A 25,701-nucleotide genomic window follows, 5' to 3' on the forward strand; every position below is an offset into this window, starting at 1 on the left:
CAGCATGTTTATAGGAATTTTCCTCTGGGGTTGGTGACTTTCCCTTGGAAGAAAAAAAAAGGAATCAAACAAGGAATATTTCATGATATGGGATGAAATGTATCATAAAATGAAGATTTATTTTTCCAGTCAATGTGGCCTGAATTGTTCTAATTTGTTAAATGTGCTTCTCTAAGTCAGATGCAAGAGTTGAGGCACTAAGGGTTGACTATGCCACACACACACTCCATTCCACTGCCCGAGTCTTGTGGAAAAATAAGCCACTTAGAGATACACTCCCTACCTTCTTCTTAGGTAACAGCCTAATTATCTTGAAAGAGTGAGAGGGTGAAGCAGTGAGAAACTGATTTTGTCCTGATACATAAGGGGCTTGAGAGACAGAGGGGAGGGTTAGTGTTATATGGGTACATTGATAGTTAATACTCAAACGTTCAGCCCTAATCCTTAGGTTTTCTTTGAGAGAGAAATGACCTGTGAAATGAGCTGTGGTCCAGAGCAGCTGCTAAAAGCCACAATTATATTTTCATAAGAAGAAAGCCTAGACCCTGAGAATCTATACTGGGCCAAGGTCAGGCTGATTAGGACCATATGTATCTTCTCCTTCTTCAAACATTCTTTGCTTTCTAAATGACTGGTCTTAAAGCATGCTTCATTTAGTTCTTAATGTTTTTTGAGTGCTGGCCATGCCGTGTATGTGCCAGGCATACATATACTTTTATATGTAAAGATTTATCTGTCCTCATAACTACTAACTATGAGGAGATACCACTATTTATTTTACAGGTAAGATAACTAATATAGACATATCTGTATCAAGGGCACACTTCTTGTAAGGTGTGCAGCTGAGGTTTGAACCCTGGCAACCTGTTACCATAGCATACAGTCTCAACCACCAAAGTCTACTAACATGGGATACTCTAAATCACTGGAGATAGTTCATGGAAGCTATTTTGCAACCATACATGTTTGTATACATACATATATAGTTTGATACAAGTATAATTTATATGCGTTACATATAGCTGTATTTATGTTTTACATAGTATAATTTATAGATTGCATATATATTTGCATATGTAATAATAGACATACATTTTCTGTAGATATTTATATGGTAATTTGCATATAGAAGATCTGGAAGGGATTAGATAACAATGGTTATCTCTGGGCAAGAGTATTATTGGTGTCTTTTGTACTTGTGTCTTTTATGATTTCTTCATGACAAGCATATAATGGTTTGTAACTAAATTTTCTTAATTTAAAAAAGGATTTTTTATTTTGCTTAGGACATTTAAAGACATGCATTGACTAAACTTGTGACTGCTCTGTACAGGATTATACAAAGTCCAGGCAAAACCCTGTGTTCAGAGTAGCATGTGGCTGGCTGGTTACCATGACTGGTTTATTTTCTTTTCTAGACAGGAGAGTGAAGACTTAACATGGTATGGATTACTGTATTGGCCCCATGACACTTCTCCAACAGGCAGGCCTCTTCAAGTTGGGCCCATTTTGTTATCTTTGGGATGTTAGCTCTTCTCCAGAGAACCCCAGATAAACTAGAACCAGTGTTCCCTCCACATGTCACCCCAGAGCTATAGCCTCAAAACTGCCTCAGCAATCCTGGTAGCACCGCAGAATGGGGAGCCTCTTCCCCCTGGAGATCTGCTCAGTGTTGTAAGGAGAAGTTTCAGGGAACACTTTCAGCCATGGTAGGAGGTGATGCTGCTTTGAGAGTTTAGGCCTTATCTGTCAACAAGCCCAGCCCGAATCCTCAACTTGTCTACAAGAACTGCAAGCCTCTTTCCAGTCAGACACAATAGAGGCAAAGCCATTTGGCCACTTTAGTTTCTTAATTTTATCCCTCTGTTACATGGAAATATGTCAGAATAGGAGGTTCCCCTTCCACCTCAAACTCTGCCCGCTTCCCAGAGATGTACAGAAGGGAACTACCATTCATTACTTATAGCTTATGTATAAATGGGGAGCACTAAGGACGCTCCGCACACAGCTGAGTGGTCTACATCCATCCTGGGAGACGAATTTGGTGTTCCTATAAGTGGCCAGGACAAGGGTCGGCCACCATCTTGGTCTCAGGGCCTCAAGGAGAAGGTACAGATTGCTGTTTCCTGCCTTGAGGAGGGAGAACCCCAGGATATCTACCTTCCTGCCTCTCCACAGGGACTGCTCCTAAAATGCCCTTTCCCAGGTAAAATAATTTTAGGCATCTATAAGGCCATCCCTGTGCAATGGAGCCAAAGCCCTGGCAAGAGACCTAGGTCTACAGGGGGATCAGAGAAGGACCTGCCCCAAATCAGAGCAGGAGCCCATTTGTCACTGGGAGTGGCTCTGTGAAGGGCACCCCCCCCCCCAACAAACACACACATACATACACCTACACTCAACCCTATAGCTCAGAGCAGCTTGGGGTGGGTCACGACTGAAATTTTCAGGGCCACTTCCTTCAGGAAATGTGCCCAGTGTCATACTACTGACTGAACCTGTCCTAATTTCTGGTACCATCTTTCATTCCAGCAAAATCTGATTGCCTGCAGAAGCTCCTTTAGAGGTATTAGTTCTCACCACCACCAGGGGGTAGCAGTGGTGCACCTGCCCTCCATATGAATGCAAAGTACTAGTGGAAGAGGTTGGCTGGGCTTTGGAGGGAGTCTTCAGCCAAAGTATCCTTGAAGACCTGGCCGTTTTACACACTATATAGGCAATGTGACTGAAGCTTATGAGCTTTGGAAGAGTCAACAAAATGTTTAGGGGCATCTGGGTGGCTCAGTTGGTTAAACATCCAACTTCAGCTCAGGTCATGATCTTGCAGTTGGAGCCCAGCGTCGGGCTCTGTGCTGACAGCTCAGAGCCTGGAGCCTGCTTCAGATTCTGTGTCTCCCCCTCTCTGCCCCTCCCCTGCTCATGCTCTCTCTGTTCTCAAAAATTTATTATTATTCAATAACAAATAAATGTCAATTTTTTTTAAAAAGTCAACAAAATGAATCAGAAATAAATAGATGTCTTTCTGTAAGTATGTCAGCTCCAAAATAAAATTGGGTAAAATTGAAATCTATAAATCTTGAAAGGTCTAGAAATAAAAAGTCATGAACCTCATTCATTGTGAAATCTATAAAATTTTTATATCCATAAAAATTATTACTAATTAAGCAATTTTAATATAGAGTTTTTTTCTAGAATGTATACTGTAATTGAAAAGAAAGCATAGCCAAAATGAATGTATGACTTATATGTAAATAATTTCAAAAACAAAATTATTAAAATGTTTTCAAAAACTTTTAGTAAAAATCATACTTAAGTGGTCTATAGATACATTTTAATATGTTTGATATCATGTGGAAGGGTTATCCCCCTACTCTTCAAGAGAAATATAGTTCATCTCAGGGGCAGTGAACACATACACTCCATTTACATCACACCCTTCTATATTTTCTACAAAATTTCCCTCTTGCATCTAGGAAACTTTAGACGTTTGAGGAAGGTCAGAAAGTCCAGAGAGAAGGAGGGGCATGACCAGTGATGGAGCAGTGTGGTTACTTTGGTGGAGGCCTTGTGGTCACAGGGGTTAGGACACACTCACAGACACCCAGGCTCAGAAAGAAAGTAGATCCTTCTTGAGTGGCAGACTCATATATGCCAAGCCCAGAGACTAAGATTGGCAATCATGATTTCAGTTCATTAATTTACAACAAGAAACATGATTGTTGAAAGGACTGGTCACTCATACCCCTTAAGCAGTGTCTTTTCTTCCACATAGACAGCAATATCATAATTAGAAGCTGGTGATCACAGACTCAGAGGAGGAAATTTGGTTTGTTGATTTGGAGGTTAATGGCATCCAGCCAGTCACCTGCTAGAGAGTTCCATTGCCATCATAGACCTTGCCACTGGGACTTGACTCTCTTGCCTAGACATAGACTGCTTATATGGGTCCAGCCTCATTGACCTCCATGAATCCCCTTTTCTACATTTAGCTGAATAACCCCCCTCCCCTCTGAATGAATGGTTAATACATTAAAGTTGCAGTCAGATTCTGTTAGTTTAGACACCATTCTTTCTTTTTAAGGTTGACTGTGAATATGTCTCTGATTTGATCCATTCCAATGTTTAATATTTACAAGGAATCTCTTTTTTATTTATACCTAAACATGGGAGGGATTCTACTGTAGCTTTCAGATCTGTCCAGCAAAGCACAGGAGGTTACAGGGGATAGGCTGTCAGCTCTTGACTCTGCTTGAATTCATTGTTGCTTGACTTCTGTTTCAGGACCACTTCTGCCTTCATATTTCCCCCCATTGTTCTAAGGTACCACCACCCTTCCTTTTCCTGGAAGCTCCCTGGAACATGAATCCAGAGAATGGCATCTATTCCAAGATGTCAGTGGGCTCCACACTTCCAATGCCAGAATGTTCTTCTGGGGCCTGAGGTAGGATTAGAAGGGCCACGGTCTGTGACTTCTTTCCAATCCCTCTGTGTAAATTCTCACATTCTGTGCTTCTTGTTTCTGTGAGGTGATCAGTCACTACATTTAGGGCCAAAAAGTCTGGGTTTAGTTTTACATCTGCCATTTTCTAATTGCATGACTTTGGTAACACTAAAAGAAACCATTTTCTTAGTTGATATGAGCTTGATTATATTTACATTTGCCTTCCATAATCACAAGACTATCTAGAGATTATATGACCTAATGTATGTGAAAGAGGAGATCAAGTTATTCTATTTTTTTCAACAAATAATTATTGAATGCTACTATCTGCCAGGATCTACTTCAGGCACTGGGAAAAAGCATGAACAAAACAGGTAGAGGTAATAATGATGAACCCCAAGTTCCCTCCACCGAGGCTGTATCATTTTGTTTTCCCACCAAAAAGTGTGTGAATGCCTCTTCTCCACAGCCTTGTCAACAAAGTCTTTTCTCAAACTTTCAGAATTTCGCCAAACTGATGGTGAGAAATGATATCTCAGTACAGTTTTAATTTGTGTTTCTATTGTTATAAATAAGCTTTAGCATCTTTTCATATATTTAAGGATCATCTGAATGCCTTCTGTCAACAAGCTGTTTATATCTTTTGTCCATTATTGTTTCTTATTTTGTGCATTTGTGCTTTCTCACCTATACCTGTCTTACCTTTTAAAAAATTAGGTTGGTTAGTAGTTTCCTACTTTGTTCTTTCAAAATAATAGGTTACTTACTTACTTATTTATTTATTGTACTAATTTCCTAAGTCATTAATTTATGCTTCTGCCTTTTAAAACAGTTCCTTATACATTTTTTGTTTTCTTCACTGATTTTCTTGGGAGCACTCATGTAATTAATACAGATCCTTATACATCTAGTTTACTTATCATCATTTTCTAACAGTTCTACAATTTCATTTTGTAGTCATCTCCTTTTATCCAAGAGTTATTTAATAGAGTGTGTCTGTTATTAATTTCCAACAAAACAATAACAACAGAGAGATTTGGCAATATTTACTGATATTATATGTGCGTGCAAGAGCACTATTTCTATTATTTCTATTTTTAAATAGTGCGTTTAAGTTTTCTTTGTGGCCTAATATTGAATATTCCATGTTTAAGAGGTGTACTTTTATTGTTGGGTTAATATATTGGTGGGAAAGAGTTCTTTATATCTTAGTAATTGTGTTGTTCAGTTCTTCTCAGTACTTAATGTCTTGAACTGAGAGAAATAAAATATTCCGTTATTATTATGGGTTTTTTCTTTAAGCTTTAAATTTAAATTCCTGTTAATATACATTGTAATATTAGTTTCAGATGCAGAATTTAGTTATTCATCACTTGCATACTCTTTAGTCCCCATCACCTATTTCACCCATACCCCTGCTCACCTCCCCTCCAGTAACCATCAGTTTGTTCTCTATAGTTAAAAGTCCGTTTCCTGGTTTGCCTCTCTTTTTTTCCCAACTCTGTTCATCTGTTGTTTTTTTCTTTGATTTTTTTTTACATTTATTTATTTTTGATAGACAGAGAGAGACAGAGCACAAGTGGGGGAGGGGCAGAGAGAGAAGGAGACACAGAATCTGAAGCAGGCTCCAGGCTCCGAGCTCTCAGCACAGAGCCTGATGCAGGGCTTGAACCCACAAACCGTGAGATCATGACCTGAACCGAAGTCGGACACTTAACTGACTGAGCCACCCAGGTGCCCCCTGTTCATGTTTTGTTTATTAAATTCCATATATGAGTGAAGTCATATGGTTTTTGTTTTTCTCTGACTGACTTATTTTGCTTTAGCATAATAATCTCTAACTCCATTCATGTCATTGCAAATAGAAATATTTCATTATTTTTTATCTCTGAGTAATATTCCATTGTATATATATATACCCCATCTTCTTTATCCATTCATCAGTCTGTGAACATTTTGGCTCTTTCCATAATTTGGCTACTGTTGATAATGTTGCTATAAACAGGGTGCATGTATCACTTCAAATCAGTACTTTTGTATCCTTGGGGTAAATAGCTAGTTATATAATTGCTGAGGCATAGGGTAGTTCTATTTTTAATTTTTTGAGGAACCTCCATACTGTTTTTTAGAGTGGCTGCACCAGTTTGCATTCCCACCAGCACTGCAAAAGAGATCCTCTTTCTCTGCATTTTTGCCAACATCTGTTGTTGCCTGAGTTGTTAACGTTAGCCATTCTGACAGGTATGAGGTGGTATCTCATTGTGGTTTTGATTTGTATTTCCCTGATGATGAGTGATACTGAGCATCTTTTTTCATCTGTCTGTTAGCCATCTGTCTTCTTTGGAAAAACTTTTATTCATGTCTTCTGCCCATTTTTTAACTGGATTATTTGTTTTTTGGTTGTTGAGTTTGATAACTTATTTATAGAATTTGGATACTAACCCTTTATCAGATATGACATTTGCAAATATTTTCTCCCATTTCAACTAAAAGGTTGTCTTTTACTTTTGTTGAGTGTTTCCTTTTCTGTGTGGAAGCTTTTTATCTTGATGAGGTCCCAATAGTTCATTTTTGCTTTTGTTTCCTTTGCCTCAGGAAATGTGCCTAATAAGAAGTGTTTATGGCTGCTGTCAAAGAGGTTGCCACCTGTGTTCTCCTTGAGGATTCTGATGGTTTCCTGTCTCACATTTAGGTATTTCATCCATTTTTAATTTATTTTTGTGTATGGTATAAGAAAGTGGTCAGTTTCATCCTGTTGCATGTTGCTGTTCAGTTTTCCTAACACTATTTGTAGAAGAGACAGTCTTTTGTTCCATTGGGTATTCTTTCCTGCTTTGTCAAAGATGAGTTGACTATATAGCTGTGGGTCCATTTCTGGATTTTCTATTCTGTTTCATTGATCTATGTGTCTGTGTTTGTGCTAGTACCATACTGTCTTGATCACTACAGCTTTGTAATGTAGCTTGACGTCTGGAATAGTGATACTTCTAGCTTTTCTTTTCTTTTTCAGGATTGCTTTGCTATTTGGAGTCTTTTATTGTTCCATACAAATTTTAAGATTGTTTGTTCCAACTCTGTGAAGAATACTGATGCTATTTTGATAGGAATTGCATCAAGTGTGTAGATTGCTTTGGGTAGTATAGACATTTTAACAAGGTGAACATGGAATGTTCCATCCGTGAACATGGAATGTTTTTCCATTTCTTTGTGTCCTCTTCAATTTCTTTCATAAGGGTTCTTTTTTTAAAAAAAATGTTTATTTTTATTTTTGAGAGAGAGAGAGAGAGAGAGGGCAAGTAGGGCAGGGGCAAAGAGAAGGGTACAGAGGATCTGAAGCAGGCTCTGTGCTGACAGAAGTGAGTCCAATGTGGGGCTCGAACTCATGAACTGTGAGATCATGACCTGAGCCAAGATCAAATGCTCAACCAACTGAGCCGTTTTATAGTTTTCAGGATACAGATCTTTTATCTCTTTGGTTAGGTTTATTCCTAGGTATTTTATGGGTTTTGGTGCAATTATAAATGGGATTGATTCTTTGATTTCTTTTTCTTTTTCTTCATTATTGGTATACAGAAATGCAATAGATGTCTGTACATTGATTTTGTATCATATGACTATGCTGAATTTGATACCAGTTCTAGCAATTTTTTGATGGAGTTTTTCAGGTTTTCTACATAGAGTATCATGTCATCTGTGAATAGTGAAAGTTTGACTTCTTCCTTGCTGATTTGGATGTTTTTTATTTATTTTTGTTGCCTGATTGCTGAGGATAGGATTTCCAGTACTATGTTAAATAACAATGGTGAGAGTGGACATCCCTGTCTTATTCTTGACCTTAGAGGAAAAGCTCTCAGTTGTTCCCCATCGAGGATGATATCAGCTGTGGGTCTTTCATATATGGCCTTTATGATGTTGAGGTATGTTCCTTCAATCCCTATTTTGTTAAGTTTTTTTTTTTATCTGAAATGGATGTTGTATTTTGTCAAATGTTTTTTTCTGCATCTATTGACAGGATCATATAGTACTTATCCTTTCTTTTATTAATGTGGTACATCACAATGATTGATTTGCAAATTGGACCACCTTGCAGCCTTAGAATAAATCCCACTTGATTGTGGTGAATAATTCTTTAAATGTACTGTTGGATTCAATTTGCTAGTATCTTGTTGAGAATTTTTGCATCATGTTCATCATGGATATTGGCTTATAATTATTCTCTTTAGTGGGGTCTTTAGATGGTTTTGGAATCAAGTTAATGCTGGCCTCAGAGAATGAGTTTGGAAGTTTTTCTTTCATTTCTATTTTTTTAGAACAGTTTGAGAAGAATAGATATTAACTCTTCTTTAAATGTTTGGTAGAATTTCCTGGAAAGTCATCTGGCCCTGAACCTTTGTTTGTTGGAAGATTTTTGATTACTGATTCCATTTCTTTGCTGGTTATGGGTCTGTTCAAATTTTCTATTTCTTCTTCTTTCAGTTTGGGTAATTTGTATGTTTATAGAAATTTACCCATTTCTTCCAGATTGCCCAATTTGTTGGCATACAAGTTGTCATAACATTCTCTTTTAAGTGTTTGTATTTCTGTGATGTTGGTTGTGATCTGTCTTCTCTCATACATGATTTTATTTCTTTCAGTCCTTTCTCTTTTCTTTTTGACAAATCTGGCTAGGGGGTTTATCAATTTTACTATTTTTTTAAATAACCACTTGTTAGTTTCATTGATCCAATCTACTGAGTTTTTTGTTCCTATACCATTTATTTCTGCTCTAATGTTTATTATTTCCCTATTCTGCTGGCTTTAGGCTTCATTTGCTGTTACTTTTATAGCTCTTTTTGGTGTAAGGTTAGGTTGTATATTTGAGAATTTTCTTCCTTCTTAAAGGAGGCCTGTGTTGCAATATATTTTCCTGTTAGGACTGCCTTTGCTTCACCCTGACGGTTTTGGGCTGTCATGTTTTCATTTTCATTTGCATCCATGTATTATTTTTTTTCTTCTTTACTTTACTGGTTAATCCATTCATTCTTTAGTAGGATGTTCTTTAACCTCCATATATTTGTGATCTTTCCAAATTTTTCCTTGCAGTTGACTTCAAGTTTCATAGCATTGTGGTAAATAAATATGCATGATCTGATTTCAGTATTTTTGTATTTGTTGGGGCCTCATTTATGACCCAGTATGTGATCTACTCTGGAGAATGTTCCATGTGTACTCGAAAATAATGTTTAATGGAACTGGAGGGTATTATGCTAAGTGAAATAAGTCAGGCAGAGAAAGACAGATACCATATGTTTTTATTCATATGTGGATCTTGAGAAAGTTAGCAGAAGACCATGGGGGAGGAGAAGGGGAAAAAAAGTTACAGAGAGGGAGGGAGGCAAACCATAAGAGACTTTTAAGGACTGAGAACAAACTGAGGGTTGGTGGGGGGTAGGGGAGAGGGGAAAGTGGGTGATGGGCATGGAGGAGGGCACTTGTTGGGATGAACATTGGGTGTTGCATGGAAACCAATTTGATAAAAAAATTATATTTAAAAAAACAAAAATAAACTAAATAAAATAGAAGACAAAAAAAAGAATGTATATTCTGCCACTTTAGAATGAAACGTCCTGAATATATCTATTAAGTCCATATGGTCCAGTGTGTCATTCAAAGCCATTGTTTCTTTGGTGATTTGCTGTTTAGATTATTTGTTTATTGTTGTAATTGGCATATTAAAGTCCCCTACTATTATTGTACTATTATCAATGATTTTCTGTATGTTTGTTATTAATTGTTTTATATATTTGGGTGCTTTCAAATTGGGGCATAAATATTTACAATTGTTAGATCTTCTTGTTGGGTAGACCCCTTTATTATGATATACTGTGCTTCTTTATCTTTTGTTACAGTCTTGGTTTAAAACCTAGTTTTTCTAATATAAGTGTGGCTACTCTAGCTTTCTTTTGATGTCCATTAGCATGATAAATGGTTTTCCGTCCACTCACTTTCAATCTGTAGGTGTCTGTAGGTCTAAAATGAGTCTCTTGTAGGCAGCGTCTAGATGGGTCTTGTTTTTTAATCCATTCTGGTACCTTATGTCTTTTGATTGGAGCATTTAGTTCATTTACATTCAGATTATTGATAGATATGAATTTAGTGCCATTGTATGACCTGCAAACTTGGTGTTTCTGGTGATTTTCTATGTTCCTTTCTAGTCTGTTGCTTTTGGTCTTTCTTTCCTACTCAAGGAGTCCCCTTTAATGCTTCTTGCAGGACTGGGTTAGTGGTCATGAACCCCATTAGTTTTGTTTGTTTGTGTTTCTTTATCTCTCTTTCTATTCTGAATGACAGCCTTGCTGGATAATACACACCTCGGGTGTATACTTTTCCTCTTTAGCACATTAAGTATATCATGCCACTCCCTTCTGGCCTGCCAGGTTTCTGTGGATAGGTCTGCTGGAAACCCTATTTGTATTCCTTACGAGGTTAGGGATTTCTTTTCCCTTGCTGCTTTCAGAATTCTTTCCTTATCTCTATATTTTGCATATTTTACTATGATATGTCTTGTTGTTGGCCTGCTTTTTTAAATTTTTCATGGGAGTTCTCTGTGCCTCCTGGATTTGGATGTCCTTTTCCTCTCCCAGATTAGGGAAGTTTTAGCTATAATTTGCTCAAATAAACCTTCTGCCCCCTTTCCCTTTTCTTTTTCTGGGACTCTTATGATATGAATGTTACTATGCCATATGGAGTTGCTGAGTTCCTTAAGTCTACATTTATAATCCAATAGTTTTATTTCCCTCTTCTTTTCAGCTTCATTATTTTCCGTAATTTTATTTTCTACTTATTACTTAGTTATTCGTTCCACTGCTTCTTCCATCCTTGTGGTCATTACCTCCAGTCAGTTTTGCATCTAGGTTATAGCATTTTTTATTTTGGCCAGACTAGTTTTTAGGTGTTTTATCTCTGTGTTAAGGAACTCCCTGGTGTCTTCTATGATTTTCTCTAGCCAGCTAGTATCCTTATGATTATGTTTTAAATTTTGGTTTAGTCATATTACTTACATTTGTTGTGATTAGATCCCTTGCTGTGACCTGTTCTTGTTTTCTTTTGGGATGCATTTCTCCATCTTGGCATTTTTCTGGGTCTCTGTCTTCTGTGTGTTAGGAAGACCTATCATGTTTCCTGTTCCTGAGAGAAATGGCTATATTAAGAAGAGGTCATATACCGTCTAGGGCTTGGTGCTTCAGGATATGTCTCTGGTGTGTGCTGTGTATACTATGATGTGTTTTGGCTGCTCTTTCCCTCAGATGAGTCCTTTGAAGAGTTTTACCTTGTCTTAAATGGGTAGTGTTTGGACCTTGTCCACTGTTGGACAAGTTTTAACTTGGTGTGTTTTGGTCTGCTTGATATAAGAGGCTGGATCCTATTTCCCCTAGAGCTGAAGCTTTTTTAGCACTCTATGGTCAGGAGATTTGGTGTATGTGGGGGGATGGTATTATTCTTTTGGGGGAGGGGCCCACTGTTGCTCTGATTCACTGTTGCAAGCACACTTGCCCTACTAAAAAAGCACCTGCAGAGCACATAAAGTGGGATGTAGTGTATTTGGTTCAAGCCTCCACTCTGGGTGCTGTGCTGCTCACTGAGATCCACCTGTGCTGATGGGCAGGGATAAAAATGTCTTCACCTGGCTCTCTCATTCCCAGAGAGGGGAGTTTATCCCTGATGCTATTCAGGAAGCCCTTGTGGAAGAGCAAATAATCTTCCCTTGTGTGTTCCAGGCATCCCTAAGATCCCTGCCTTCACCCTGTCTGTGTCCCAGCTGTCTGCCTGCCCTGCAGTGCAGTACTCCTTTTTTTTCTCTCAGGTGCACTGGCTGGGTTTCAAAACTCCAAATTTTGGGGACCCAGTGTGGTGAAGACCTAAGGTGGTTCTCTAGGGGAGGGTTTCACTGTGCTGTGGCTGGTACTTTCTTGTCCCAGAAAAGCAGTCACATGACCATGCAGCAGCTTGGAGTTTACAAGAAAACACAGCAAAAAGCTGTGTTCAGTTAGCTGCCTTCAACAGGTGCTTCTGTTCCTATGCTAAGGAACGGGGCAGCTCAATGGTGCCCATCGGCACTTTTGTCCCCTGAGAGACACGTCTCCCAAATGCAGAGACAGAGAGACAATGCCACCTCTCCCAAATACACTCCAAGAAGGGGAACTGTCTCTCCCACTGTGATCCCAGGGTATCTTCAGATGATGCTGTCTGCTCCCAGACCTCTGCCCTCCTTTTCCACAGGAGTACTACTATGTTCACCAGGCTTGACCCGATGATGGTGCAGACTTCTGAAACTTCAGACTTTGAACTCTGCTGCCTGTAACTACTCAGCCCCTCTCATTTTACCTATCAATGATTTTGATGAAGTGTTTTTCTTGTGCAATGTTCTCTCTTTATGTTTCTCTCTTCCTTCCATGTTTAGGGCTCCCACCCCTCCACAGCACCCACAATTCTTTTCTCCCCCAAATCATGTGTCTGCACCTCCTTACTTCCATGATGTGGCCTCTCCTCTCTCTCCAGTTGTGCAGTTTGTTCTCTCAGTCCTCAGATTTCTTGGGTGTTCAGAATGATCTGATATTTATCTAGCTGTGTTTGAGGGATGAGGCAAGTATAGGATCTCCCTGCTACTCTTCCATCTTAACTCCTCCCGACTAAGGGTTGTTAACACATATTGTTTTCTCTTTGGAGATTGCCCTTACTTCCTATAAACCAAAATGCAATGGAAAATATGCCTTATGCATGATCTAGTTATTTTGTTGTGGAAAGCCCTTCAGAGTATCTAGTTTGCCACAATGCCAGAAGCAGGAGTCCCCTTACAAAGCTTTTACACAGTTTTCATAAGCCCCACTCAAAACCTGTGGACTCAGCATTTCTGCAGTTAGGCAGATAAATCTATATTTTAAAAACTAGTTCTGAAGTTATTATTATAATAAACCATAGTTAAGAGTTTCTACCTGATAACTTGTTTATATCTAGCTGATGAGACATAATGAGAGGTCAGAGCTGACACAGAGGAGTTTCTGGGGCTCTGGCTTCTGGTTCAGTTCCTGGTAACACATGCCTTCTCCCCTACATAGTCCCCACTGGCCTTCTTCCATTTATTGGTAACCTTAAGTTGGCCTTCTTATGTGACCTTACAGGTGAACAGAGACTTAACATTCTAGAATTAGAGTGTTACCTCCTTCCCTCCCTCCCTCCTTCCCTAAATCCTGCTTGTCTTTTAAGGGCATTGCAGAAAACCTCTTCTGGTTGAAAACTTTTCTGATCCCTGTCTGCAAAGTATAAAAATATGATATCTTCTCTCTTGACACTTTTATAACTCTTGGAATCTCATGCACTATTTTCCCAACCAGATGCTCTTCAAGGGTAGGGGCCATGTCTAGTTCATTATCACAGCCCTGTAGCCTTAACCCATCATATCAATAGTGATTGAAAGGGACAGAGAGCCCAGTTGCTTAGGAAGGTTTTATTGGTGCATTAGGATATATGGGGCAATGGACAGATGGAGGAGACAAAAATAGCTATGAAAAGCCCCACAAGCTGAGGAGAATCTGGCATAAATGAGTGATTGGCTCTGTGTTTTCCTGTTCCTGAGGGGTCTGCACAGTGGAGCAGATGAGAGAGGAATTTAGGATAGAAAGCACCTTGCAGAAATGGTCTAACTGAGAAAGACCTAAGAGAAACACCATGATAAAGAGCTGACATGCCAACTGGACTGGCCAGGGCAGGACAAGCCAACCTCTCTGCAGCTGTCTTCTTCTGGTACTGGGCACTGGAGTCTGGGGCTGGGACACTCATGGCTTATTGCTTTTGAAGTAGGAATACAGCCCCCTGGCTGTGAGGCCTCGCTTTCCTTCTGGCTGGGCTGTGTCTGGGCCCTGGGCTGAAAGCATGCCAGAATGCAGGCTACCCTGGTCCTGCCTTGGGATTGCTGTATCCCTTGTGTGGTCATCCACCCACTCTTGGGTAACCACAGTGGATTCGCTCTCTCCCTGTCCGCCTGTCACACTACACCTTGGTTGAGTGCTGCTCCGGTCCTGTCTCCCTGTCAGAGTGCTTGCCCCAGCCTGGGCCTGTCCTCCCATCTCTGCCTCTCCTGCTTCATAGTGGCTTACTTGTGTCCATCTTTGACTACTGTCTGACTGCCTTTGAATCTGTCCCTCATCTCTATCCCCTGTGTGCCTTGCAGACTGGCTCTTGCCCTGCTCCATGGTCTGGGTGTGTGTCTGGGTTTGTGATCCTGCCTGTGTTTGAATGTGCCCTCCTGTCACCACTTGGCTTGTCTGGCTCCTATCTTGACCCTGGACCTCAGTTCCTCTGGTCTGGCCATGGGTGGACTCCTGTGGCTGGGTGCCAGGGCTTCCTATCTGACCACTCCTGTCCTGCTCCATGGTCTGGGTGACACCTCCTGGTGTCTGAACATGTTCTCCTGCCACTATCTGGCTTGTCTGACTCCTATCTTGACCCTGGACCTCAGTCCCTCTGGTCTGGCCATGGGTGGACTCCTGTGGCTGGGTGCCAGGGCTTCCTTTGTGACCACTCCTGTCCTGCTCTGTGGTCTGGGTGACACCTCCTGGTGTCTGAACATGTTCTCCTGCCACTATCTGGCTTGTCTGACTCCTATCTTGACCCTGGACCTCAGTCCCTCTGGTCTGGGTGGACTCCTGTGGCTGGGTACCAGGGCTTCCTATCTGACTGCTCCTGTCTTCCTCCATAGTCTGGGTGGTATCTGTCTGGGTCTGAGTTCCAGTTCCAGTCACTGTTTCACTTGTCTGGTGGGCTCTATCCTGTTCCCTGGCCTGCGACTGTCTCTCTGACTCCCTCTCTCTGGTCTGGTGGCTCTTGTCTTCTCCCACTCTCTGGGTCTGCTGTGTACATTCCCCAGCTTGTGTCTGCCAACTCTCTCTCTCTTGTCTCTGAGACTCAGACTGCCTATCCTGGCCAATATCCTGACCATGGGTCTGAGCCCTGGCCCCTACCTGTCCTCTGGAGGCTTGTGTGCTCTGTCTATGTTGGCTCTCCTCACAATGCTGTCCTTCCCTAGTCAGCTCCACCTCAGTTCTCCTGTTCTGTCCTTCCCCCAGCTCTTGTGAGTCCCCAGCAGGGCAAATTCCAGACTCTTGAGATCCACAAGCCCCCTCAGGACTCTCGCTCAGTGTCTTGAAACAGGCTTGGGCGACTTTAAACACCAGGACCAGGAATTCCTTGAACTCCACAGTCCCTGTGTCATCTTCATCTAGCAGGCACAGGACTTCATCCACAGTGGCAGGATCATGGGGTTTCTGGGGAGGAGAAGAGGCAAAATCAGCATACTGCCCCTGGGGAAGGTGTGGTTGGGCCAGTTCACTCAGTCTGCAGGCTTCCCACCCCTGAGCCAGGGAGCCCACCTGTGCCAGCCTCAGGGTGCGTACATAGCTACAGCAGCCCTAATATGAAATAGCTTTCAGTGTGCAGCCCTTCTCACAAGGGTAGGAAGCACCTTTTGATTTGTATCCTCTGTGCCTGGCATAATTTCTGGATTACAGGATAACTGGAGCAAGACTCACTGAAGAATGAATGAATGAGCTCATAATGATTCTTTGGGCTGTCCTCGGCTCCTGACCCCTGGCACTGAGTGGGATTCTCTCCAGTGCCCAACACCAGGCAAAGACAGCAGGAACATGGCCTCAAGGAGATTTTGTGGGTTCACTGAGGCTCAGGTGTTTTCCCATGGTGGGGTGAGTGGGGTTTGGTGAGACCACAAGTTGCCCTGAGTATGCATCCTGCTGTGCCTACACATTCCTGTCCCTAAGGCCATTGTCCTGGTTGCTTTAGATGGGAACCAAAGGCAGGAAGAGGCAGGGAAGTGCATCAATGCCCTGGGTCTGCTTTGCTGGTAGGGGGAGAGAAGGAGGGGCTCCCAGAGTGTCCTCCCAGCTGATGACAACCAACTTGCCCTCAAAAACACATTTCTGATGTGACCATTCAACTAATATTTTTGAGCAACTGCAAGACACAGAGGTATGCTTCTAATAAATGAATGAATGAATTTCTGATGGACATAGGAAATGGCTACTGCATCAGATTTAAGTAGCAGCAGAGAGCAGTAATTACTTTCATTTCTAGAATACTCAAGGGTTCTATTCTTCTCTGAGCTGTCCCTTTTGAGTCCTTTCACCTTGTCTCTAAATTAGAATTAATTGAAATCAAGGTTTTTTCTCTAAGGAAGCTACCATCTCTTGTTCCTTCGCCTTCCTTTTCTCCTCCTCCACAGCTGCCAGGAGATCCAGTGGGCTTGGATCCAGTGGCTACCTCTTCAGATTCCTGAGGCAGAGCATCTGCAGGCAAACCCCTTTCCTCTTTCCTCTCCCACCCTCCCCACCTCGCCGGGCACATCATACCACAATGACATCAGCAAACTCATGCTCCAAGAGCCTTTTCAGCTCCCCCCGGGTGAGCATTTTGCAGTTGCCCTCCATCCTGGCGTATCGCCCAAAGGCTTCGATGATCCCATTAATGTTTCGCATTAACTGAGGCATCTTTGGAGTCAAGCTGGAGAAAGAAGCAAAGCCCCCATGGGGGCTCCAAAATCAACCTCAGCGTTTCCTCCTGCTCCTTCTAGGTCTTTCCTTGCATATTCAGCTCTGCCTCTGATGGCTCTGAGTATTCCCTCTCCCTTTCCTACTTAATGGATTTTATGAATGGGAAGGAGGGGCACATCATGGTTAGTGACAGGCTCCAGAGTCAGGACTTCTATGCCAGCCTCACCACCTGCCTGTCAGGTGAGCTAGGGCAGTTTTCTTTGCCTTTCTATGCCTCGGTTTACTCGTTGTGAAATGAAGGTAATACCAGTATTTACTTGATAAGATTATTGTGAAGATTAAGAGATAATTCATATAAAGCACTTGGAAGATGCTGGCTTATACTAAGTGACAGCTATTAAATATCATTATGATGTTATTATATACATACATAATATGTGTACATCTGTGTGAACTCTGCTGCTCACAGAGTACTTCCATATGCATCATCTCTTATAATCCTTACTATCTCCACTTTTTATAGGTGAGGAAACAGGCTCAGAGAAGTTAGGTGATTTGCTCAAGGCCCCATAGCTTGTAGGGGACCAAGAAACCCAAGAGTTCATATCTCCTGAACTCAAATGCAATGAACATTCTAGACTGCATCCTGTGGACGGTCTATCTAGTCATATGGTGTTAGGGTCCTGCTGGGAACACCAACAGGCAGTAAGTACATATCTAAGCTGACCCCTGCCTCAGGTGGGGCAGGCAGGAACCCCATGGGGTTGCACCCTTTCTTGCTGCCTTTTGAGTAGGCATTCAGGAAGAGGCTGGGTTACCAGCTGTTGGCCATACTCAGGGCGCCTTCCAGTTCCAAGTCTTAAGTTCCTCTGAATGTGACATCTGTCCTCAGCACTGGGACCTGTGAACTGTGAAGGAGGTCATCCTTCCCATAGCTGTGTGGCTCCTTCCAGCCCACAAAACTGGTGACCTATGAGGAATGACTCCTAACTGAAGGGAGAGATTTTGCTTCTCATTAGCTGGGGATCTGGGCATAGCTTGAAGGGAATCCTGAGTGCAGCTGCATGGGCAAAAGGCAAAGGGACGTGGAGGTGCATTAAAGTAGAAGCCTCAAAGACCGGGAGATGGCAAGTTCAAATGCAGGAGGAAGAGGAAGGCCTGGGTACAGAAGCATGAGAGTGAAGGGAGGCAGGAAGGAGGCTTGGTGCTGGAGAAGATGGGGCAGTGTGGCCAGAAGGATTTTGAAGGTTATAGACCCCAAGTAAGCTCTTCAAGGGGTGTCCTTTCTACCCTCCAGTAGCCAAAAATTTCAGGCAGACTTTGCTTTTGCACGTCAAGGTACAAAACTCAAATATTGTACCCCAACAAAGAAATGAAAAGATCCTGGGTTTTTGTTGTTTAGCATGTCAGACCTTAATCACTGACCTATAAACAGTAAAAATAAGGCTACTTTTTAGTTACTCTTCAGATGCCTTAGGATAAACCTACAAACTCATCTTGCCTAATAAGGCCCTGGGGAAGACTGTCATGTTAGCCCCTTCTTCTGTGACAAGGTTCAAGCCCATTGTCAGATTGGCATAAGTAACCTGATTCTGGCCTCATACACTGTGAGTACTGCAAAGAGGTTTCCAGAAACTTAAGAATAAAACACCTTTGCTGTCCAGAAAGGCACAGGAGTGGTTCCATTGCTGCTGCTAACATGCCCTGGTGAGAGGCGTTACTGACAGGCCAGTCTCAGGGGAGGAGGAAAGAGCCCCATGGCTTCAGGACAGCATCTTCTCCCACATGCACATGCCCACTTTGCCTGAGGCCCAGTCAGAGTGGACACTTTCTGTCCATGGCCAGCACCACAGGCCATGACCTGGATCTGACAGCTTGGTTTTATGAGCTCAGATCACCAGGGCAGTGAGAATTAGAAAGAGGTTTCTCAAGAGGGCACTTACCTAATGCACAGGCAGGATGAGCAAGTGGCTGTTAGGTGGTGAATGGAGTACCAGGTCAGAGGGACAGGAACCTTTTATAGGGGATTTAATGGAGGCTGGTGTTTTAGATAGACGTCCCCGCCCCATGGGAAGGCTTGATTCACTCAAGGCTCTGCCCAGCCCAGCCCCACTTCCCTTCTTGTCTGTTTTACCTGCTGACACATGGCTGTGTTGGCTGAATGAGCACTCCCTCTTACTACACTGGGTGCCTCCCTGATTCCTTCCCTGGGTCTGTCTCCTCATGTCAGGCAAGCTCCTTTCTGATATGATGGGCTCAGAAGTGCTAGGCACAGGTTGGGGCTCCTGGTGAACTTTCATCATCTCCATGTGACTGCAAAGTCATGGGACTCCTTTTTTTTTTTTTAATATAAACATTTTAAAACATTTCCATCTATTGAGGGTTATCCTTTCCAAAGTGGTCACTTTGGGAGACTATACATGTTTTGTAGTAATGTTGTAATTTTGCCATTACTTAGAACATTCTTGGATCTTGTTTTGGAATTGCCTTTCATACCAAGTTTATGAGACATGCAAGAAATTCAATCTCATTTCTTTTTGGTTGGGTCTCATTTTTTATTAAAACAAACAAAATTAATAGCTTCCCCCAGCCCCCATCCTATGGGCAGGCAGTGTTTTATGGCTGGTGGGAGAAGAGACTTAAGATAATTAGGTGCAACCCCTTCGTTGCAAACACAGGGAACTCAACTGCTCGATTGGTCAGCAGGTATTTGTTGAGCGCCTGTTCCACTTCAGACCCAGGGCTAAGGACTGAGGGAAACAGGCTGTGAGCAGTTTCTACCCTCACAGGTTTTGCAGCCTGGCAGTCCCAGGAGAAAGTCCCAAGAGAGTAACAGTACTGCCAATTACTGTTTGAGTTGCTTCAATTTGATTCCATTTTCATTACCACCTCATTTTGTTGTATCCTCACAACTAAACCCCTTTTATAAATGAAGATGCTGAGAGCCCTTGGAGTAGTGCCCGCTCTGAAGAAGGTATGGGTGTGGTGGAGCCCTCAATTTCTGGCCATGTTCTCCTCTATGCAACATGTGGCTGCTTCTTCTTCTCTCCATGACTTTTGGCACTTTACAAACATCAACTTTGTTCTCTGTGGATAAAGAACAACCATACTTGAGGATGCTGAGAAGGAAGCATTCTGAGCTCTGAAGCCAAGTCCTGAAGGGGCTTCTAGCACACATTTTTGTGGGAAGTACATGTAGCTTCTGGAATGACTCTGGATAGGGAAAGGCATCTTCACAGTTGTCACTTATTTGTCAGCATGCAGCCCACAGGAAAGGTAATGATAGGATAGGAAGGTGCAGTAAGATGGGCAGAGGGAGGGCAGGCCTGTAGCCATGGCACAAGCTCCAATAAGGGGCACAGAGCACAGGGTGAGGTGCAGCCTGCAGAAGGGGCCAACTTCATGGAGAGTGGCCGGTTCCAGTCCCTGGTGAGAGAGGGGGCAGAAGTTGCTGTGGTAACTGGTCAGTTCAGAGAAGGCCAGTGTGAGAGGGGGAGGCTGGAGAACAAGAGGGGGTCCTGCAGAGTAGACCTTCCTTCTGTGAGTGATTTTCTAAGTCTTTTCTGAGGGGGCTCAGAACTTCCAGAAAAGTTTGGGAAATCAGGGAAAGTAAGTTTGGGAAGTAACAAACCAGGTGCTTGATATGAGGTAACTCTGAGGTAGGTATCATTATATCTAATTTACAGATGAAGAAACTGAGGTACAGAGAGGTTAAGTAAACTACCCAAGGTCACATACCTAGAAAGCAATAAAATTAAATTTGAATTTAGGTTTGCCTGCCTCCGAAGCCTGTGTCTTTCCAGGAGGCAGGACTGAGCCTGGGGAGTTGAGGGCCATGAAAGTGGAGGGAGGGTGGCTGGTGGGGGTGGGGGTGGGTGAGGCGGAGCTGGGGGGAGAAGGGTGAGCCAGGGATGGGCCTGGCAGTCTCAGAGGGTGTCACATTGTTAGTGTGTGACATTTGTGAAGAGTTGTCACAAATGAGGGACTTTACTTAGTAGTCACATCCCTTGGGTCTAGAGGCAGAAAGAGGTCAGAGACCCTGTCTGAAATTGAATCAAACTTTTCTCTTATGTTCACTTTGCCTTGGGATAAACAGAAATATCTCAATGAAACAAACTCATTTTTGCATTTTGATTCCTTTTTACATACTCACTCAGAAATTTGTTGCTGATAGAGATAATTTATTTCTACAAGTATTTAACAGCCCATCTTTGTGACACTTAGTAGGCTACAAATGAAGAGTAAAATTCTGCTCTCCAGGGAATCAGTCTAGTTGGGAAAACAGGCCATAAACACCCTGAAGAATTTGACAATGGAAGACAAGGTGTTGTAAGACGTAAATCTGTAAAACAAGATACCTTCACTTGTACCCTGGGGCACAGAATGGAGACACAGACAGGGACCTGGCAGTGCGGAATGATTGGAGGTGGTCATTTGAATTTCCCCCCAAAAGCAGAAGATGGAAAAATTCCATAATCTTGGGCTTCACCCTCAGAAAGGAGTAAAAACAGTTCTGAAAGCCAGAGAGCTGTTGCCCAGAGTGTCATGTGTGGTGAGAGAAGTCACCTGTCCATGCACAGCCTATACATCCTGACTGAGAGGCAGGGTGAGGGCATGATTCTTAGAGGGGAAAAAGAGCAGTGGACAGTTTTGAGACTCTTTATGCTTTCTTTGCCCCAAATGTGGCCTCTTTTCCCAAGCCCACCTGACCTGGGTCCTGGTTAGAGCATCCTGGAAGCCCAGATGCTCAAGTTCAACCCCAGATATGCCAGGGAGGATTAAGCAGATACCAGAGACATCCCTGTTGACACAGTTTGCAGCGATTTAGTATCTATTATACTTTCTGGGCCTAATCCCCAACCTGACAGGTGGTGTTGGTCCTGCTGTGTCTCTGAGTCCAATGCAGACAGGGAGCATGTGACTAATACTGTCGTTACCATTTGCCAGGAAATCTGGAAGCTGCCACTTGAAAGGGAGTCTGAATTTCCCAGAGCTAGGTGTCCAGCCCAAAGGCAGAGCTCCTTAGAGCAAGCAAACCAGAAGGTTTCAACCTCCTTCCCATTGGGAAAAATGAGAAATATCATAGGAGGTGGGGAAGTTCTTCCTTTTCCTGCCTCATCAGTGCTAATGAGTCTGCACAGTTCTGGTGGTACCAAAGGTTTGTTGATTTAAATGTAATGGGAATAGATAAGACACTTCCCAGTATGTCTTTATTTATGTCAAAGCTTGGACCTGTCTCAAGGCCAGAAAACTCCCTTTCCCTGCCTTGCTGATATGCTTACAGGGTGCTGGCATATGAGCAGTGTGCCTGGCCACCAAACACACCTGCATGGGACTCTGATTCAGGAGTGAAGGGTGTGAGGACGTAGGCACACACGGAGAGGGCTAGACTGACGCTAGACTGGGATCTAGGGGTGATGCAGGACAGTGGGGTCTTTCCTAGAATAATCCTGTAGTCTGACTTGGGCTTTTGTTCTTGTGGGGCAGCCTCTAAATTCAACCCTCTGATCCTAAAGTGGTTTTATCTGCTTTCAGGTAGGCCTTCCTGTCAATGGCTTAGTTCAATGTCATTCCATCATGTTTTAGGAAAACATTTTCCTTAACAGGTGGGTTTTTCCCCATTCATTTGTCCGTTTAAATATTTCAGGATATAATATCAAAGTTTAATTAGGAAATACAAAATAAATATAATACCAAACACATTCATGTAATAGAATTCCATACAGCAGTGAAAATGAAAAAAAAAAAACTGTTATACGTAACAACATGGGTAACTCTCACAAACATAAATTTAAAAAAAAAAAAAAACCAGATATAAAATCTACATAGTATGAGTCCATTTATAGAAAATTAAAACAACAGGCAAAACCAAACCACGGAGTTATAGATGAGAATATTAACTTTGGAGAGGCACGAGCCTAGCTTCTGGGATGCTGATAACATGCTGGTTCTGGATCTGGGTGGTGGGCACATTAATGTGTTACTTTGTTAAAACTCTTATATTAATGATTTGTGCACTCTTCTGTATGTATTTTACACTTCAGTAAAAAGGTCTTTTTCCCTTGGAAAAAGAAGTGTGGACCTGCCATTCCCACAAACCCAGCTTCTGCTGCGTTCTGCCTGTCTGCCAGGCCTTCCTCCTGCCTGAATGCATTCTCCTTCTCCTCCATGCAAATGGCCTCTGTCCCTTCAAAACAACTCAAATACCACTGACTCCATAATGTATTTCCATATTATCCTAACCAGATGAGATTTGTTCTTGTTCGGGCGTCTCTTTGAGGACAAGGCTAGTTTGTAAGTACACATATGCTAAGTTGATATGGAGGCCTGGTTCATTCTTCAGGAGAACAAGCTTTGCCCTGCAATCGTGAAGGCTGGGTGATGTGTCACACACACCATGCCTGGCCCCACATTCCATTCCACTACAGCTCCTGGGCTTCATCCCTGGCTCATGGAGATAACATGGGATAGTTCAGAATTTAAGGCTGCAGGAGATGCCAGGACCAAAATGGAGCAAAGCTCCAAGTCAGCTCTCATCAGGATGGACCGGATTTGTGGTGCTTTCCCTAAAACCCTCACAAACCCATGTGTGCTAGCCTCCACTGGAGTTGGCCAGCTGTGAACTATTTCCTCCTTCATTTATCAAAGTGCCTATCCCTCCTAGGGTGGTAGCCAGGATTAAAAGGTAATGATCAGGTGTTGTGAGCACACTGGATGACAAAGGGACATCGAAGTTGTGCAAAGATGAAAGCCATTAGTAGGAAGTTACTTTGGGGCCTGGAAATAGAGTCCTGATTTAACAGGAAAAGGGTGAAGTGGTGGTGCTGAGGGCCTGAGGTTATTCTAGGGACCACTGGCTATTGGCAAATGTCATGTTCATTGTCTTCGGACCATCGTGATGTTAGCAAGACAAGAAGACACACAGGAATGTTCTTATCCTGAGAGTGGAAAGGACTGGCATGCCCTGCCCCCCATACTTCCCTGGCTGCCTGGCTTCACTTACTCGATGAGCCCCTGTTTCCTTATCTGTAAACTAGTGACAACCTCTGTAACACTTGGTTATTATGAGTTAACAATATGCACCCAGTGTAGAAGTGTCTTCTGAACCAAGAACACTAAAACCTGTGCAGGGCATTATTATTCTTGTCATTTGAAGTCGTGATGAGTAGTCCTTTTGAACATAGGCAAGAGGAATGTACACAAAATTAATGCTCACATGGGTTACTCAATCTGCCCCTTTAAGAAGCACTAATCCATAAATAATAAATAATACACACACCTTGGAAAATCCAAAAATATAAATTAGAAAAAACACAGTGGGTAATTATTCTCTAATGAAGGTATGTTTATTTTCCCTCAAGAGGGTTTACCACAGACTTCTTTCAATTACCTTTGATATATCTATACACCACTGAGTATTTCAGAACAAATGTAGATAAGGATAACATTAAGAGCCATTATTTGCAAGTCAATCCAAAGTGAAACTATAGTTGTCTGTGAAACAGAAGGAAATGATATTCAATTTACACAACTTTTGTGGGCAAAAGTGACATGGCTTTGCAGTGAGCCTGCCTCCAGTTTTTGGTATGTAGAGCTGCTGTGGGGTTCTCTGGGGCAGTGATCCACCATCTGGTGCCCACTCCTCCACCTGAGTGCTAAGAACCTGCTTTCACTCCCTGGTTCTGGAATTGAAGGCTTCCAATGCTTGGTGGCCTTTGCAATTATTGTGAGGGTCCTATGAGTCCACGTGCCTGTCCGTCATTGCTGTGTAAGGAATTCCTATCCTGCACATATGTGTGCTCTTGTGTCCTAAATATGTGCTGGCCAAGTGGCCAATACAGAAGTCACTTTCCTCCAAGCACACCAGCGTGGAGCCCCTTGCCTGCCATCTAGGGGAGATGGTCATGGGCAAGGCCCCCAAGGCTGGATAGTGGCAGCAGCCGACTCCAAGGAACAGTCAACAGAGCCAAGATCCACCAGCTAAACCTTCACTCAGGACTGAGCACCAGCTGTGCACAGGTCAGTGTGCTAAGGTGACTGCCACACTTGCTGTCCTAACCTCTCACAAACACCCTGAAAGCTTCTTCTTCTTCCCATACTCCACAGGAGGCACTTGAGTTTCAAAGAGGGGAAATGACATGGCAAAGTCACACAGTTTTGGGTGGAGATAGGACTGGACTTGAGAGTTTTTGCTCCTGGCTGAGTGGGCTCCTCACACTATACAGCCACCTCCATGGAGGGCTGGGGGAAGACAGGAGCCTGAGTGACCCTGAGTGGTAGGTAACACACTTTTGTTAGCATGAGGCATCCTCCACAGCTCCTTGAGTTGTGTGGGAACAAGGACTTAGGTGGAAGGTCACATTGAGGAATATTGGCATGTGTCAGGATGGCCCATAGGAGGGCAAATCCTCAGAAGCAGCTTACTGGGGTGTGGGCATGGTGACATCATGTGGGATCACAGGGGATAGCTTTAGCCTCTTCCATTGCTGTCACCAGCCAAGAATTAGGGCCTCCCTGCTTGCTTCTGTATTTCTCTCTTCTTAGCCAGTCCTTGTGCAGGCATGACATTTTCTGTTGTTAAAATGGAAACCAAGGGCTTCACAGGCCAACTGATCCCAGGATGTATCTGGCTCTGCCACTTGAGTTCAGTGACTTAGGACAAATCCCTTAACTTCTCTGAGCCTTGACCTCATCTCTAAAAACGGAGCTTGTAAGTAAAAT

General features: G+C 42.7%; 1 protein-coding gene across 1 annotated transcript; it reads right to left on the reverse strand.

Moving 5' to 3' along the window:
* Nucleotides 1-13,910: 13,910 nt before the first annotated feature.
* On the reverse strand, nucleotides 13,911-19,060 carry CRNN (cornulin). Its single transcript, XM_015067543.3, has 3 exons — nucleotides 18,924-19,060; nucleotides 16,840-16,990; nucleotides 13,911-15,741 (listed from the first exon to the last, which is right to left on the reverse strand). The coding sequence occupies exons 2-3, from the start codon at nucleotides 16,975-16,977 to the stop codon at nucleotides 14,254-14,256; spliced, it is 1,626 nt and encodes a 541-aa protein (XP_014923029.3). The 5' UTR covers nucleotides 16,978-16,990; nucleotides 18,924-19,060; the 3' UTR covers nucleotides 13,911-14,253.
* Between the last annotated feature and the right edge of the window lie 6,641 nt (nucleotides 19,061-25,701).

Source organism: Acinonyx jubatus, chromosome C1 (genome assembly GCF_027475565.1).
Source record: "Acinonyx jubatus isolate Ajub_Pintada_27869175 chromosome C1, VMU_Ajub_asm_v1.0, whole genome shotgun sequence".
NCBI classification, from domain to species: Eukaryota; Metazoa; Chordata; class Mammalia; order Carnivora; family Felidae; genus Acinonyx; species Acinonyx jubatus.

Bases quoted from the DNA above. Each gene is read 5' to 3' on its own strand.
- CRNN (XM_015067543.3), bottom strand. From the start codon at position 16,977: ATGCCTCAGTTAATGCGAAACATTAATGGGATCATCGAAGCCTTTGGG. The intron at 15,742-16,839 runs GTATGATGTGCC...TCTCCTCCCCAG, and splicing joins AGTTTGCTGATGTCATTGTG to AAACCCCATGATCCTGCCAC.